At 34.4% G+C, this 17,679-nt stretch overlaps 1 protein-coding gene across 1 annotated transcript; it reads left to right on the top strand.

Moving 5' to 3' along the window:
- Positions 1-6,001: 6,001 nt before the first annotated feature.
- Positions 6,002-16,979, top strand: LOC134853645 (bifunctional arginine demethylase and lysyl-hydroxylase JMJD6-B-like). Its single transcript, XM_063869650.1, has 6 exons — positions 6,002-6,033; positions 9,143-9,399; positions 9,615-9,895; positions 12,799-12,943; positions 13,253-13,397; positions 16,832-16,979. The coding sequence occupies exons 2-6, from the start codon at positions 9,262-9,264 to the stop codon at positions 16,933-16,935; spliced, it is 813 nt and encodes a 270-aa protein (XP_063725720.1). The 5' UTR covers positions 6,002-6,033; positions 9,143-9,261; the 3' UTR covers positions 16,936-16,979.
- Positions 16,980-17,679: the final 700 nt, after the last annotated feature.

The following is a 17,679-nucleotide window of genomic DNA, read 5'->3' as shown; positions in this document are numbered from 1 at the left end:
TTTGTTTTCCTAAGTGAATGAAAAATTAATTAAATATTTAAATAAAAAAATAATGTTGCTGCGATGAAATTTAATATCTGATTTTGTGTTTGGAATTAATAGTTGAATTTCAATAGTTATTACTAAATGGGCCTTTTTGCGTTTTCTGATTACGTTTATCTCAAGTTTTGATTGGATGTTGATTTTAAGAGCTCAGAAACTCTTATGTTGGTTCTTTTTTCCTCCTGGAAATATTGTGTTAAAATGAAAATGGCCAGTATTTCATAACACATTGGAGCTGGAGGTTAATAATTTGGGTCTTACTTATTCCACCAAAAATAATAATAACAATTTTCTATTGAAAACGAATATAAACAAGAATAGCCGGTTTCTGTGCAAGTAGAACAGAAGGTTCCGACTTTATTATTCAAAAAATCTTAACATTTTTTTAAATAGTTTGATTTTTTGTGTGGCGTGATGAAAGGATCTGAACGAAAGATTAGACTTTAGAAATTTCTGTTATTCAATCTAAAATAGGAATATTAAAAAACTGTTTTCCTCGAAAAGTTACTAATAAAAACAAAATAGTCAGACAAATTGAAAAAAATTATTCAATTTTTTTGCTGAGTTTTTTTTGAATTTTAGAAGTGTTTCTTTCATTCGCAAGATGGCGCCAAACAAAATTTGACATCAAATTTCGCTTTATTTTTTTAGCGCTAGAATAAGAAATTGGTGTTTTTTTTTACTACTAATTTGCTCTAATAAGCCTGCTAGCTCGCTTTAATCGCTCAAAATTAGACGAAAAATCAAAAATTTCAAACCGGTTTTTCTCGGCACTGATTTTTTTTAATTTTTAAATGTTCGAATCACGACTGCAAAAGCTTTAATATGATATATCACTCGACTCATTCCGATGATTGTTTGTGGTACCTGATTTAACGTGGAAAACAAAAAGCTAAAAAAAGAAAACTATAAAACATTCGAATGCTAAGGTCGTTCGCATCTTTCAAATGATCGGAACAATAATTGAATCTAATTAGCTGAAACAAAAGGTCTAATAATTTTGAACTGACTGAGCACAATTAATTAAAGTTATGCATTTCAATTTTCAATAGTTCAAATTTGGATAGTTTTACTTTTGCGTCTCAAGTTCTGCAAGGAGAAAAACTGAATCTTATTTTAAAACCGTTTGGTTAAATTTTCGGGGTTCCTGGAATGTCAAGTTGAATATTTTTTAGAATATTGAAATGCATTGACTGCTACTATGCATCTAACTGAATGTCTAGGAAAACACTATTTCAAATGGATGGTTGGACCATTAACCACACGACGTGTTACAGGTCACCAATTCAAGGGCAAAAAGCGAAACTACCGACCAATCATTCGCGACGATATCCGAAAATTAGCGAAGAGATTTTATCTCGAACGGGATTCAGCACGTCATTTGTTCAACCCATATTTAACCGAAAAAGAGGAATACCCGCTTTTAGCAGAGAAGTTATCGAACCCTGAAAGAATACCTTTGTTAGAAGAGTACCCAGTTAAACCCTGGCCTCAAGCGGGACAACATGTTTATCAGGATCACTTTCTGGAGGTGCCGAAAAAGACAAAAAAATGGCCGTCAGAGCATCCGCCTGATTTTGTGTGGAAAACTCCGATGCCAAATTGATTGAAAAACTTTAATAAGAACAACTTTTTGTTCTTTTCTATGACTTAAATCTCATTGATTTTGAGAAGCCAATTGAAAATTTAGAGGAATGTTTTGTATGTAACACTACGAATTTACTGTCAAGCAGCTAATACGTTTTCAGTTTATTCAATAGTTGCAGCCAAACTGCTGGCTACACCTTTTTTTGGTCCTAGAATCTGAAGGACGTTAATTCAATCTAGACCCATACACAAAAAATGAACGCAAATCTCTTAATCTGGTAACTTATTTTGTGAGAAACTAGTGAACGGTTTTATGTGGGGTTAGTCGCATAATTTGATTGGTTTTGTGGAATTAAAGCAAGCTCGGTATCCAAACAAAATTTCTCAGGCAGAGAGACAACGAGTTAGTTACAAATTCATCGGTTCCGATAATGCAGTTTTAATATTTGAAGTTATCCGGAAAAATTAAGCAAGGTAAGCTTTAAAAAATTTCATGAGAAGTAGAAGTATTGCATGGTTTTGTTCTTAGCTCCATATTCAGAAAAAAGAAAGACAAAATGTATGCACCGGTTGAAATGATCGAGTAACGGTTCTTAAATGAAAATCGGTCCTTTAGGCTAGGAACACTTGGTCTAACTGCTTCGTATTATTTTTTGTTTGTTTATTGTTGTTTAAAGTCACCTCGTCGTTAGTTATAACTAAATTTTAAATTTTCTACGCGTTTGTGTAGTGCTTTCATCATATTACTCTCAATAAAAACTACCTTAAATTTAAAAAAAAACACTTTTTTGTTTATCAATGTGGTCGGAACATTCTGTTCTACTTACTGTTCTAGTTTGATTTCGATAACTTCCTTTCTCACAGTTTTTTTGCAAAGTATATACTGAATAGGCTTCAATTGCGCGGATCATACAAAAACAAAGAATTGTCAGAGGAATTCTGCAATGTGCTACCATGGATTCACGCTCACGATTCCAACTACAAGCTTTCATCACTGCAAGATTACTTCTGGAATGTGATAAGCGCAATTTTAAGTGCAATCGGAAAGTATGATTTTTGTCATAGTAGATTAAATATGAGCCCGTTTTCATTAAATTATTTTTAAATAATTAAATTTAAACTGTTTTTCGCGATAGTCATTCATTTTTGTAATACAAGTGGTGCGAAGATCAGCTTCGCTTTTGTGTAGACCATTTTTGAAAATATTTTTCCTAATTTTTCACTTGCATGTAGAATTTCGTCGGCTAAAATGCCATTCTATGTTTGTGATGTATCGCAAGTGATGGGAAGCTACGCTTAGTCTCCATGTTTCAAAGTTTCATAGCATTTGAAGCGACATGAAACCGTCCAAAAAGCCTAAAACTATCTCAAAAGTTGACGCTTTAAATTGTTGATTATTTTTTATTCGATTGTTTTGAAAACAGTTTGAAATAAATCAAACCTTGTCTTTTTCTGCAATCTGTTCAAGCCAAAAAACATTCAAATTTGATCAAAATTTTTTTGGTTGAGCTGAATCGTTGGAGTAATGAATAAATGCAAAGCGACCCTTGGCGTGGTCATAAAAAACAAGAATGTTTTGAAGTTAATTTTGCGATAGTTTCAGGTTTTGCAAGTTCACAATGATAAACTGCGGTTTTCAATTGGATTTCTAGTACTTTTTTTGGACATTTGGATTTTTTACGGTAAACAAATTTTCAATTGGATTTTTACGATTTCACGGGAAGGCTGCTATAAAATTAAAAAGTTCATGCGTGGTTGGTCTGCGTACTTAATAATTTCTGATCAGAGTTGTTTTTCAGATTAAAGTTTTTTGTACAAGCATGGTATTTAGGATGGGTGAGCCGAATAGATCTTCCCCGCCCAGTGCAAAGAAGCAACGAAAAATTGAAGATTCTCCGCGCCCCGATAATGATAAAGAAAAAAGCATCAACAGCAATCATCTCTATTGTCAAGTAATGAGAAATTTATAAAGGCATTCATAAATTTAAAAGAAACTGCTCGCAGATTTTTTCTTTTTCTTACAAGCAACTTTTTTGTAACATCGTTTCTTTTTTGTATTTCCAGGCGAAGTCGCTAGTTTTGTTTTTAGCATTAGGGCTCAATTTTTTATGCTGTTGCGTTTTAATTTGGCGATATCAAACATGATTGGGATGGACTATATCCGCTTTATTAATGCAACTGAGGTCCCGCTTCAAAGAGCTTTGGGATATGTTTCTATGGTTTCTCTTATAAACTGCAAAGTTGAAGCATTTTTCGGTTTCCTTGTTCAAATCTCTATTAGCTTTGTTGTTGTTCCGATAGTTAATCGCTTCAGTTTTTGTAGCTCATTTGGGTCAGCACATTTACCGACATTTTTGCTTTTCGGCTTGGTTTCTTATTTTCAAATTTTTGTTTTTATTTTTTTCCTTGTCCCGGTTTCTTTCCTTAATCCGCGTTTCTTCCAGATTGTATTTGGGAACAAGACTTTTTCGCGTAAACAACTTTTCGAACAATAAATTGCTCTTGCTTTATTATTGAACCGCAACAACTTAAAGATTCCTCTCCATTTGGCCTGGAGGTAACGCGGTTGCTCTTGAACCCTACGGTCACGGTTTAGAGTCACGGCCGGAATTTGTTTCGTTTCAGTATGTAAGAAATTGACAATGTTATGTTCCAGGAAAAATTGAAGTATTGGACTTTCGTTTGTCTGCTTATGTTTTGTCCGCTTAGTTGCCTCATCAGAGTTTTCTTCGGCTCTCAACAATGTTCATCGTAGATGCAAGTCTTTTTAGTTTACTCCTGCTGTAATTTGTAGAATTAATAGCCTTGACGTTGTAAATTTTCATTGGCTTTTTCTTTGTTTTTTTTTCCGCTAAAAGTTTTTTCGGCCTATGTTTTATCGGCTAAGCAACATTATTTTGTGTCGCTTAAAAGGCAAGCAAATGATTGTTATATTTTTTTCCAAATTCAAGAGGTTTTTGTTGCAAAATTTAATGGCTCTACCCAGTTGTTGTTTTTTGCTTTATGGCCGCTCAGTAATTAGTAAAAGCTTAATTAATACTGTTGGAACTTTTACTGATTTTGATTTTCCTTCGGAAAAATCTGCGGGGTATTATTTGACCGATATTTTCTCAACAACCAACAGCCCAATTTTTTTCATCTCGAGTAGTGGCCCTCGGAAAAGTCAGCTATTTGATTTTTTTAACCGTTTTTTAAAAACATTTGCTTTATCCTAAGGACTACCCTATGAAATCTGAGTGTTTGAAATCTGTCATCCTAAATCGAAACAACAGGTTTTTGAAATCTGACTGCATAAACAATTTTTTAAAGAAAAAGTTGTTATGGCTTTCAAAAATGTCAAACTTCTCAAACGTTGTCCGTTTTTGGGAAGTTTTTTGAGTTTTCTCAAAAACGACTCTGTCAATTTTTAGGTTAAATGTTCAATCGAGAAAACTGGTTTTGGCACTGCTTACGCGGTCACGGCCTACTTTTGCGAAAACAAACTATGGATATTGAAATGTCACGTTTTTGAGTTTTCGCTCGTTCTTTAGGAAAGTTTTGACTTTTCCTAAAAACTGCCCTATCAAATGTGAGATGTGTGATGAAGGAAGGTTCCACTCAAAAAATCGATTGCGAGAGTTGTTCCGATAGAAATGGCAATTTGTTAGTTTTTTAAAGAATGTTAGGAATGTTGATGGCAAAATTCCAAACTTATTTTAGTAGAGAAACAACTAAGGTTTTGAGCTAAGTCCAATTTTTGAAGTTTTGGTTTTATCCATTGCATCCCGCATCAGTATAATATTATTGCATCAAAAATATTACACAGGTACTTCAAGACTTAGCTGGGTCACCAGTTTCTTTTATCGAGACTTGGGAAAGTTTTGGTGCCTCCAGTTTTTTCCATTAATTTTTTTCCTCAACTTTTATGTTTTTTTTTTTGATAAGTTTTGCGATAGGCAAGGGTAGTGCAATCGGCAGTACTATATTTTGTTCCTAGAAGTTCACCTCTGCAGATATTTTTTGTGCATGTTAGCATTTCAACCAACTGTTCTATTCGATTTTTTCTTTTTGTTGGTTGTAATTTATCTCGATTTGCTAGTTGTTTTTTTTTCTTTTCTCTTTTTTTTCCGGCTTGATAGGTTTTGGCCTACATTATATCGGCTTAGTTGCTCCTAGTGCACCGTTTGACAATCGATTTTTCTGTTTATGTGTGTTTTGAGGGTGTCTGTGTCTCTATTTAGTCTGATTCGTCAGTAGGCAGATATTCAAAAACAACCTCAGGATTCACGCAGTTGAGAATACAGCGTGCAGATTGCAGAACTTCATCTAAGCTGAGATTCGAACAAGAGGAGAGAATCTGTATCAAGAGTCAAGGAAGATTGGCAAGGAAGAAGATTCGAGATGCAAAACACCGAGCTAGATCAGGTAAGAAATGCTGCTCTTCAAGGGAAGGAGGTCATGGGTTCGAATCCCCCAACGGAAGCAACGCTCAAAATGAAAAGGAGGAAATAGAGCCGTGAGCTAAAAATTTTAGAATAGTAATGTGAGGGCTAGACTAGAACAGAATAAATTTTTCTAAATTAGCGTATTTTTGGGTTGTGATGTTCATGAACTTAATGTTAATTTAGTCAAAAAAGACTCAATGAACTACTCTTATATTCGTGATTTTTTTCAGGAAAAAAATTGTAAAAAGTTTGTTTACGCTCAAACTTGATTTCGCGCTTTTTGAATTCTGATTTCTTTGTAAGTTCAGATCGTTTTTTTTGTTAAAAGAAGACAAGATCCACTTTCGAACAGCAAAAATGTTAAGGTCACAAAAATGTGAGCGAATCATAATTTATAAAGTAGATTTTGATTTTCAGATTTCTTAAACGAATTAAAAAATTACCCATTAATCCAATTTTCTCAAATTGAGTTAATTTTATCAAAAAGTGTCAATGATTATTTATTCTTGAAACTCAATGAGCTTTACCTGCATATAGTTTCTTCTTTACACAAGCATAGCTTGTGTTATATTATGAACTCTCTTCTTTTCAACCTAAGACGCAAATATTGTTGCGACAAACTGTGTTCATTTTGAAAATGATCACTTTGATCCAGCTATTAATTACAGCCGATGCTAGGGATATTAACCCAGACTATTATATTACAAATGTCATTTTAGCTTCAGGGTATCATTGATCTTAAGCGTAGAGGTAGGCAAGGAGACCAGCAACAAAATAAGAGGGTTCGCACATGGGCAGGGTCGGATGTTTTTAATGAACTTTTTCATATCTATCTATCTATCTATCTATCTATCTATCTATCTATCTATCTATCTATCTATCTATCTATCTATCTATCTATCTATCTATCTATCTATCTATGTATCTACCTAACTCTACTATATATAAGTGTTACTGACAGCTATCTCCCATGTTTAAGCTTAATAATTTTGCATGTTTAACGAAAGAATTTTTTCATGATTAAGCTATATCATATATTCCAATGCTTAAGAAATTTTTTCAAGTAGTTGTCCGCAAGGTCATTAGTTTTTCATTATTTTTTTCGAGGTCAAATTAAGTCTGTCTGTGTACCTGCTTTTTAAATTAATTTGGTTTTGTCTGTCTACCCGTCTCCTAATTTTTTAATTTTCAATTTGGCTTCGACGATTCAGCTCAAAGTAGTACTACTGTCAAACGGTTGTCTCCAATCTATCTATCTGGAGTTTCTATCTTTTTTCTGTCTTTTTTTTCGATCCATCTTTTTCGATCTATTTTTTTAATTTTTTTCGACCCTTCCTTTTCGATATTATTCTATCTTTGTTTTTGAACTTTTCTGTCTTTCTTTTTCTATCTTTCTTTTTTGATCCTTGTTTTTTGATCTTTCTGTCTTTTTTTTCTATCTCTTTTCTCTATTTATTTTTCTATCTGTTTTTTTTCTATCCTTCTTTTTCGATCTTTCTTTTTCAATCCTTTTTTGATCGTTCTTTCTATCTTTTTATATCTATCTAATATAATTTTAAATGCCATCTTCACTATCTTGCCGCTTTAGAGCTTTTTCAACGTAATATTTTTGCATAATTAACGAAAAAAAAATTTCACGTTTAAGCTGTATCGTAAATTGCAATGGTTAAGATTTTTTCGATTTTCCATATTGATTTTAGTGGTTATTCCGCCCAGTTTAAAAAAGCAGCCTTATAGTTGGATGCTATCAGAATTCACAACGTGGTTGCATTTTTGACGTCCAATTAAGAATGCTCAAATCTTTTTAGTGTACGAGATACGACGATTTTTTGATTTTTTTTTCAAAGATTTTCAGAGAACTCAAATTACATAAGAAATTACAAAACTTGAATAACCCAACCTTGCAGTTGGGTGCTGTCAGAGTACTCTCAAGGAATGCGACTCTTGCCTCCAAATGAGACGGCTGAAATCGTTGTAGTTTTCGAGATATGACGTTTTTTGTCATTTCAAGGAATTGACGTTTTTTGTGATTTCAAGGAAATGACGTTTTTTGTGATAAAAAAATCCAGAAAACCCAAACAAATCTTTGTAGTTTTGCAGATATGACTTTTTTGTGATATTTCTAAACTTTTTACAGAAAATTCAACTTTGAGTTTTTTTTTATAAATTGAAATTCGTAACGCTTTAGTTTGGTGCTGTCTGTGAACTCATGGTTCTGCTAATCTTGCCTCCAAATTTTGCTGCTCAAATTCTTGTAGTTTTCGAGATATGAGGCTTTTTATGATTTTTCCAAAGCTTTCAGGTAACTTAGATTACAAAAACTCATAAAGTTTAGATATCCCAACCCTGTAATTGGGTGCTGCCAGGGTACTCCCAGGAGTTGTAAATCTTGCCTCCAAGTATCACTACTCAAATATTTGTACTTTTCGAGATTTGACGTTTTCGAGATGACCGAAAATAGGTATTAAAAAAAATTATCAAATATGAAATTACCAAACATTTAATTGGGTGTGTCAGAGTACACTAAAAGCCTGCAGATGTGGTTTCCAGTATATGTAATTTTTCACGAGTTGTCAAAAATTTGAAGCACTGGAGGTGCGTTACACGCTAGTACTAGTTAAAATGCGTCACTCTATAAATTGAGGCGTGCTAGTTGGTAAATTTCTTTTGTTTTCAAATTGACTGGTACTGCTAATGCGCCATAACTGGATTGCGTCACTTAGAAATTACATAGACTCATAATTGGTGTGCGTCTTTTGAGAAGTTTTGTAGACTCGAAATTTGACTCATTAAGTTTTCCCAGTAGCTTTATCGGTCATACTTTTGCTTCTGTATGCGAAGTGCAACTTCGCCTCTGTGTTGAAAAGTTGAAATTAAAAAAATTTTAAGTCGGTATTTTTTGTCTCTTAGCGTTCGTTGAATCTGTTTTCTTTCTGTCTGTTGGCTATGTTTTTGTATTGAAATACAATTCATTTGTACGCTTCGTGGTTTTATACTTTCTTGTTGAAAATTTCTTACAGCTCGTTCCTCAACGGCTAAATGTAGTAGTCCTAAAAATCCTAATAGCTTTGTTTGGCCTTGTGTTTTAGAGCTCGTCACGGGGGATCTATTCAGCGCAGAGCGCTTGTTCTGTACCCTAGACTTGGAAGAATTTCGGAAAAACTTCACAAACAGACTTGACAAATTGCCTGTGGAGATTTCGAAAGAAATGATGCAGGCGAGACCTTATGTAATTGACAGGATTGATGGAAAGGCGCTCACTGAGTTGGAATTCATTGAGAGATTTGAGAAACCAAGCATGCCTGCAATATTCACACATCTAATGGATGACTGGCCAGCTTATCAGGCAGTGTATTGTAGTGTTATATTAGGTGTAACGGGCTGGTGCAAAACAATCTACCTTTTTTTTTGGAAACCAGCATAACAAAATATTTATGGGTCGCTTGTACACTGGTTCAAGATAAACGTTTTTTGCGGAAGATAATTAAGGTCAAACTTGAAATCTGAAAAAAGTTGAATTCCTGAAAAGCTGCTGAATAAAATACACTGATCTGATCACAGGGCAACACCAAATGGTCCACTCTTGCCTGGCTCTATAGAAAATTCAGCAAACTGAAGTTTAAATGCGGCGAAGACGACAAAAGATGTCCCGTAAAAATCAAATTGAAGTACTACCTCCAATACATGGTTTCCACTCGGGATGATTCTCCACTTTGCGTGCTTGATTCCAACTTCGGAGAAGATCCGAAGCGGAAGAAGCTGCTGAATTTTTATAATGTGCCCAATTTGTTCCGAGAAGATCTGTTCCAACACACAAGAGAGGGAAAGCGACCGCCCTATAGGTTAATTTATTACACGTGTAATGTTCGACTGTTAGGAGCATATATTGCATCGAAAATTGATATCAACTTAAAAGATTTCAATGCCTGAACCCTACAGTACTTTTCCCTTTTTTCGCAACGCAAACTTAAAAAACGATTTATCGGTTTATTTCACATTTTTTGAAATTCTCAACTTTATGCCCCGGGTACTTAAGTGGTTTCACATATGATTGCTCAAACTTTCTTTTGATTCCGATATGTTTTTATGATTTTGTCAAAACTTTTCAAAAAAATTCATGTTATAAAAAACAAATTTTTTAAATTTGAAACTATCAAGCTTACTTTCGGCTTTTGTTAGCGTACTCCCAGAGGTTGCGGATGTGAACTTTAATTAGGATTGCTGAGTTATGTCATTTTGCATGTTTTTTTAATGAAGTTCTTAGCGTTAAGTTAATGTGCTTTCACAGGGTACCCCAGGGTTTGCGAAACAGGCCTATGATTATGACAGCTCAGATTCTTTTTCGGCTTTTGAGACATGACATTTTCCATATTTTATAAAATCTGATTGCTGTTCATGAAAAAATGGACTTCATGTAATTTCAAAAAAGTCAATAAATAAATTCATTTTTTTTTCAAGGATAATCATTATTTTATGCATCAGATTCTTGTTTAGTGTACTTATTTGTTCTCAATAATTTTTGCGTATGCTTGATAATAACGTATGCTTGATAACATCTGCTGCCATCAATCATTTAATCTAGCGTAACTAAGCTAGAATAAATGATTGTTGGCAGCAGGTGTTATTAAGCATAGGTACAAATTATTGAGAACAAATCAGTAAATTAAACAAGAATCTGATTCATAAAATAATGATTATCCTGGAAAAAAATTTGAATTTATTATATATTGACTTTTTTTTGAAATTACAGAAAGTCAAATTTTTGTGCTTTCGGCTTTTTATGGTTTTATGTCTGAGGTAAAAGAGATCTTTTAGCCAGTAGTTTTGGGGTTTGAGCATTTTTTATTTCTTTGAGCTTGCACTATTCAAAGATCGCACTGAAAGAATGCAAAAATGAGTAATTTTGGATTATAATTGGTTTAAACTTTCAAAAAATATAGTTGATTATAATCGATTATAATGGATTTTATTGCTTCAAAAAAAGTTCTATGATTTTTTCAAATATTTCAAAAAAAATGAATTGTTGTTCATTAATTAGTTACGCTAGATTAAACAGTTGATGGCAGCAGATGTTATTAAGCATACGTATAAATGATTAAGAACGAATAAGTAAATTAAGCAAGAGTCTGATCTATAAAATAATGATTATCCTGGAAAAAAATATTGAATTTATTATATATTGGGTTTTCTGAAAGTACAGAAAGTCAATTTTTGCGCTGTCGATTTTTAAGGGTCTTATTTCTGAGATAAAAGAGATCTTTAAGCCAGTATTTTTAGGGATTTGCGCATTTTAGAACAGTCAAGTTTTGTGCGAACCTTAAATGAGCGTTTATAAAGAGTTTATAAACCAGCCAATAAAAACTTTGTCGTTTCGGTGCCCAACGTTTCGCGGAATTATTACTGAATTGATGCAGTTTCAGACATTTGAGTTCTTGTTAATAGTTAAGAGTCGATGAGCGTAGTTCAGACTCTTATGTATGTGATGTTTTTTGTTTTCAGGAAAAGTCATAAAATTTGTTCGCGAATTGACTTGAGATTTTTTTAAAATTTAGTTCATTTCTTTTGTTAAGAGGAAGGCAATTTCCACTGCCGAACAGCGAAAACTAAAGATTACGAAAAACGTGATCGTTTTTAATTTCGACTTTAATTTTCAGATAACCCAGCGGAATAAAAACTTTATATATTGATCCAGTTTTCTCAAATTGAGTTAATTTTATCAAAAAATTGTCAAATTTATTCTTAAAGTTGAAGAAGTTTTAGGGCCATGTATATTGTTTTAAAATTCAAAAATTGAAGTTCGAAAGACATGTAAGCCAATAATGTTTTTTCTGTATTCTTGCGTTCCTTGACTCTGTCCAACTGTTTGTTCGCTATATTTGCACTAGCTTCGTGTTACTCGAATGATAGTTTTTCTTTCGTTTGTGTTTTATGGTATCTGTTCTGAACATTGGCTGATGTGCAGGCGCGTATCTACAGGCATCTTTTTTGTTCCGATTTTCGTAACGAAAGTAACGGATTGTTTATGCTCGGGGTGGGTTTTTTTTCTTCAGACAAATTTCGACTTTTTAACTAGCAACTTTTGACGGAAGTTTTTTTAATCATTCAAAAGGTATTGTTGTCTTGAGCTTAAATTTGAAAAGATATTTCACCTGTGATTTTTTTTCGTAAAGTTATGGGGGTTTAAAGATTACCATTTTGGCCAATTTGGGACAATTAACGCGCGAAATATAAGTGGAGATTTAATCAGTCATAGAAATCGTTCCAAATTGGTTGAAGGAAGCTTATATGCTATAATTGATTTGTTAATAGGAGCAAAATCTGTCACTTTGTACTTATTATGACGCGTGGGGGGATATTTCCTCAAAAATTTTTTTTTTAAAATATTTTTATTTTATTTCATTACATTTAAATTTTTCATGACGTTACTGCTCCATAGACCTTAAAAGGCAGTCGGAACATTCAGGACTTCACCCCGATACGAGCAGTCTTGTCTCCATTTGCGGTTATATAAAAGCATTTGATAGTTTTGTTGTCTTTTCTCTATGTCGACCAAATAGTTTTTCCGAGCTTTCAAAACAGTATAGAAAAGAGACCCTATTTTATCTATTTTTTTAATGATCAAAAAGATCAAAAAGAGTGAGCTTTTGGCATTGAAAGGATCAATTAACCCCATTCTTAAATTCGGTACTGCCTGTTTATACTCCTCTGTTTTACTATTAGCAAATTATTTTTGCTTGAATTGCAGGTGGATAGTGATTGGTCCTCCGAGATCTGGCACTGGAATCCACATTGACCGTCTGGCCACTTCTGCCTGGAACTCTTTGGTCCGAGGAGCCAAGCGGTGGTGTCTGCTGCCGAACGAAGTGCCCGGACATCTTTTAAAACCACAAGTAGATTCCAATATTTGGTAATTTAACTGATCAATTTTCATGCGCATGATTGATACTTGAGGAAGCCATTGAGCCACAAGCTTTCTTAATAAGGGCTGTTTTGACGAAAGAAAACAAGAATTAAGTCTAAATTGGAGCCTCAAGCATGAGCGGTTGCTTCTCTTTGCGTTGAAAATACAATATTGATATATCTTTCCTGTGCTTTCCCAGATTGTCTATGTTTGGTTTGAGACATCTGTCACGTGAAATTTTCTAAAACAAGTTTTGTGGTTATAATTTTTACGAGGACGGTGTTGCTGGGCTGTTTAGTATAGTGACAACTGTGGGAAACAAGAGGCCGAGGCGGTGACGTGGTTCCGTTTCGTACATCCCAGAGTAACCAGTGCCGCCTGGCCAGCCAAATGGAGACCCATAGAGTTCGTACAGCTCCCTGGGGAAACGGTATTCATACCAGGCTAGTTCTCCAAGTCTAATCTCAAGCCAAATTCGATGCAATGTTTTTCACGACTCATGGAACCTCCGAATCATAAGTCCAGCCCGACGTTGAGTTTCGAATCAAACGTACACGGTGAAATTTGATTTCCGGATATTTTTCAGAAGCTGGCTAATATGTACTTATCTAAAACAGTTCAGTTTGAGAAAAGCTCTGCGATGAAAGAGAAGTATGAAAGAGAACTATCCACCGGAAAAACACAACCTGCAGTCGTGTTCTCTCAAGTTGTTACACTTATGCGACAAAAAAAAACACAATGTACACATCGAAAAGGTCTAATACTTGATTATTTCACCCCTCATGTTCAATACTTCAGCCATTCGCCGAGGCAAGCAATCGTACAGTTTGTTAATGGCATCTTGAGTAATCAGATTCCAGTGTTTTTCTATTTCTTCATACAACTGGTCTCTAGATCGAAATTCGATATTGCTATCTTTTAGAGATTTCTTCAGCATCTTCCACAGGTTTTCGATGATATTAATGTCGGGTGATTGAGGGGGCCATGTAGTCGTTACGATGTCTTTTTCTGTGAAAAACGTATTCATTAAATTTGAAACATGGCAGGGATCGTTGTCCTGTTGGAATACATACTCGTCTCCGTGAAAGCTGTTGATAACATCCAGCAGATTTCGCTCTAGTATTTCCTTGTATTTTTTGCTGTTGAAAGTTCCATTAATCTTCTCTAATTTGCGAAATCCGTGGTAGGTCACGCAACCCCAAATAATTACGGAAAAAATGCGTTTTGATTTCTTTTCCTGGGGATTCATCCATGCAGGATCCGCCTTGAATTTCCAGACTAAAGTCTTCTTATTTGTGTTCACTTCGATCTTGCACTCGTCTGAAAAAATATATTTTCGCCAGTCTAGAAAATTCCAAGATTTTGGTTCACGAGCCCACTTTCTACGACGAAGTTCGTTATATTTCCTTATAATCATTTGCTTTTTCTGGACAACTTTTGACGCGCCAAGCAGTTTAATTTGTTTGAATACAAAGGATATACACCTTTTCTTGTCCTGACCTTGATTAAAATGTCCTGTGATCTCTCGAACTGATCTATTTCGGTTTTTCGCGAAAGGTAAAACTTTTCTTCTTAATTTTTTTTGCAGCTGATCCCTCTGCTTCATACAATTTGAGGATTCTGTGCAGTCATACGAGAAATCCCTAAGGCATTGGCAATGTGGCTTTGCTTCTGGCCATTTTTTTCAGCTGTATAATCCGATTTCTTAACAGAATTGGGGTTTTCTGTGCCATCAGAAAATAATACAATAAATGTTCACACCATTGTGAACAAACATTGTAAACAAACTTTCATCCGGACATAGTATCGTGTGAAAATGCAAGTGTAATCTACTTGCCAAGCATCGCGACGCTGGGTTAATTTAATCAAAAGATATTGCCCATTTAATGCAATAAACTTGGTTGAAAATATGAACAAAAAACAAAGTGTAACAACTTGAGAGAACACGACTGTAGTTTGAGTGAGATTAAATTAGTAGTGTTGTCAGACGATGGTAATCTCTAAGGATTTTTTCTTAAGTGTTTCTTTTTGTGGAGATTTTGTTGGAAGATTCAATGAACGTAGTGGACGACTTTTATGTAGGTCGTGATGAAGGTCACGAAAAACTGTTATTATTTTAATAAAATTAATTTTTTATTAATTGACTTCCCAGCGGAATAAAAAAGTTACCTACTGATACAATTTTCTCAAATTGGTTATTTGCCGAAAATGGAAGTGTAAATCGAAAAGTTTTCAGAAAACTCCACACGATTTATAGTCCATTAATTTTTTCCTTCGAAATTAGAAAATTCAAGTTTTTTCAAAAAACAAGTCAATATATATTTTTTCGTTTTTTTCTTGCGTTCATTCAATCTTTTTCAAATCTCTACTGGCTATGTTTTAGTTGAGGATTTCTTGAAGCTTTTTTAATATCTGGCGCACTTATCTGTTTCAATTGACCGTTTCAAACAGGCGCGGATCTAGGATGGATTTTCTCGAGTGAGAAGGGGATTTTCAATTTGCTCGACTTCTTTTTCGTCAACCAAATTGATTTTCTGAGCTCTTCCGAATCCTTATAAAGACCTTAATTTGACCAAATTTTTTGCGTCGCAGGTAAATTTTTCAAAAAACAAGCCAAAAAAGACAATGCTTTTCAAAAAAACAATGCTTTTCAAAAAAAAACAAGCCAAAAAAAGATTTTGGAAAATATTGGCCAAAAAATCGCGTTTTTTCGGCGCGCGCTCCCTCCTCAAAATTAGTATGTATTGGCACCAAAGGACCTTTAGATAATTTTTAGGGTCCGTCAGCCAAAAAGGGATATCTCAAAATAGTATAAATGGGGGTCCTTTGGGTCGTCAGGGAGTCGAAGTCCTGAAGTAAAAAAGAGTCGGCCCACACCTCCCTAAATCTTGTTGAAAGATTCAATGAACGTAGTTGACGACTTTAATGTAGGTCGTGATGAAGGTCACGAAAAACTGTTATTATTTTAATAAACTTAATTTTTTATTAATTGACTTCCCAGCGGAATAAAAAAGTTACCTACTGATACAATTTTCTCAAATTGATTATTTGCCGAAAATGGAAGTGTAAATCGAAAAATTTTCAGAAAAATCCACACGATTTATAGTCCATTAATTTTTTCCTTCGAAATTAGAAAATTCAAGTTTTTTCAAAAAACAAGTCAATATATATTTTTTCGTTTTTCCTTGCGTTCATTCAATCTTTTTCAAATCTCTACTGGCTATGTTTTTAGTTGAGGATTTCTTGAAGCTTTTTTAATGTCTGGCGCACTTATCTGTTTCATTTGACCGTTTCAAACAGGCGCGGATCTAGGATGGATTTTCTCGAGGGAGAAAAGGATTTTCAATTTGCTCGACTTTTTTTTCGTCAACCAAATTGATTTTCTGAGCTCTCCCGAATCCTTATAAAGACCTTAATTTGACCAAATTTTCTGCGTCGCAGGTAAATTTTTCAAAAAACAAGCCAAAAAAGACAATGCTTTTCAAAAAAACAATGCTTTTCAAACAAAAAAAAACAAGCCAAAAAAAGATTTTGGAAAATATTGGCCAAAAAATGGCGTTTTTTCGGCGCGCGCTCCCTCCTCAAAATTAGTATGTATTGGCACCAAAGGACCTTTAGATAGTTTTTAGGGTCCGTCAGCCAAAAAGGGATATCTCAAAGTAGTATAAATGGGGGTCCTTTGTGTCGACAGGGAGTCGAAGTCCTGAAGTAAAAAAGAGTCCGCCCCCACCTCCCTAAATCCGGGGGTTGGTTTGAAATCCTGCTGTTTTCTGGGTAGAATAGTAATGAAATTATAATGGGCTTAATTATCGATTAACTTTTGTTTTCCGCTTCAGTTAAACTCAGTCGGGATGTAAATTTTGAAGCCATGTTTAAGGAGGTTGGTGGCACGTAGTATTGAACCTTGACATATCAGTTGCCATAACTCAGAACTACTTCAACACTGGCAACTTCAAACACGTCTGGCTCAAGACTGCCTAGGAAAGACCCAGATTCTGCCGCCATTTGTACCGGACACTGATTAAACTGGGCCGTGAAGACCTGATCGAGATAGCGCACGAGTTGAGTCGCAAAAATCCGGCCTGTGTTTCAATCCTTGCGGATATCCAGTCTAATTCAGACTCGTGTTGTGATACGAGCTTGAACTCCAGTGACGCTTCGTCATCATAATCTTCGTCCACATCACAATAAGTATTATAATTTTTTTTACAATAGGTAGGCAGTAAAGGCTCAGCATCAATTTTTGAAACACTATTGGTAACAACCTTAACTTCTCAATTTTGTGTGAGGAAGCTTTCTAAAACGAATAGATAAACAGTAATCTACAGGAATTTAAACGAAACAATAAATTTAGCAAAAATAAGTCTCGTAAATATGATAAAGCTTCTAAGAATTAACATTGCTCATCATATATGTTTGCATCTGAGGCAAAATTTTGCCAACCAATTATTTCTTGCTCTTAAAATAGAATCTAAGTTGAAGAATCAAAAGTTAGATTCTAGAAAGGAAGACATCTGAAACACTGTCGAGGAAATTGCGAAAACACCTTAGCCTAACGTTTTTCTGCAATATTAAGATTGGCGGCAATGCATTGAAACTTGCACATCCGTACACCGGAATAGCACATTGGATACGGGATCTGATGTTTGATTCATTATCATTGTATTTGAACTTAACCCACGACGGTACAAAGTGTCTGATTCCACTCTGTTCACGCAGTTTACT

This window comes from Symsagittifera roscoffensis, chromosome 8, assembly GCF_963678635.1.
Source record: "Symsagittifera roscoffensis chromosome 8, txSymRosc1.1, whole genome shotgun sequence".
NCBI lineage: Eukaryota > Metazoa > Xenacoelomorpha > Acoela > Convolutidae > Symsagittifera > Symsagittifera roscoffensis.
Note: the sequence above shows the minus strand (reverse complement) of the source record. Positions and strands in the feature narration are given on the sequence as shown.

What these genes read in the sequence shown, in the direction of transcription:
- LOC134853645 (XM_063869650.1), top strand. Translation starts at nt 9,262, where the DNA reads ATGATGCAGGCGAGACCTTATGTAATTGACAGGATTGATGGAAAGGCG. An exon ending in ATGACTGGCCAGCTTATCAG is followed by an intron (nt 9,400 to 9,614) that starts GCAGTGTATTGT and finishes ATCTGATCACAG; the next exon opens with GGCAACACCAAATGGTCCAC. An exon ending in GACATCTTTTAAAACCACAA is followed by an intron (nt 12,944 to 13,252) that starts GTAGATTCCAAT and finishes TGGGCTGTTTAG; the next exon opens with TATAGTGACAACTGTGGGAA.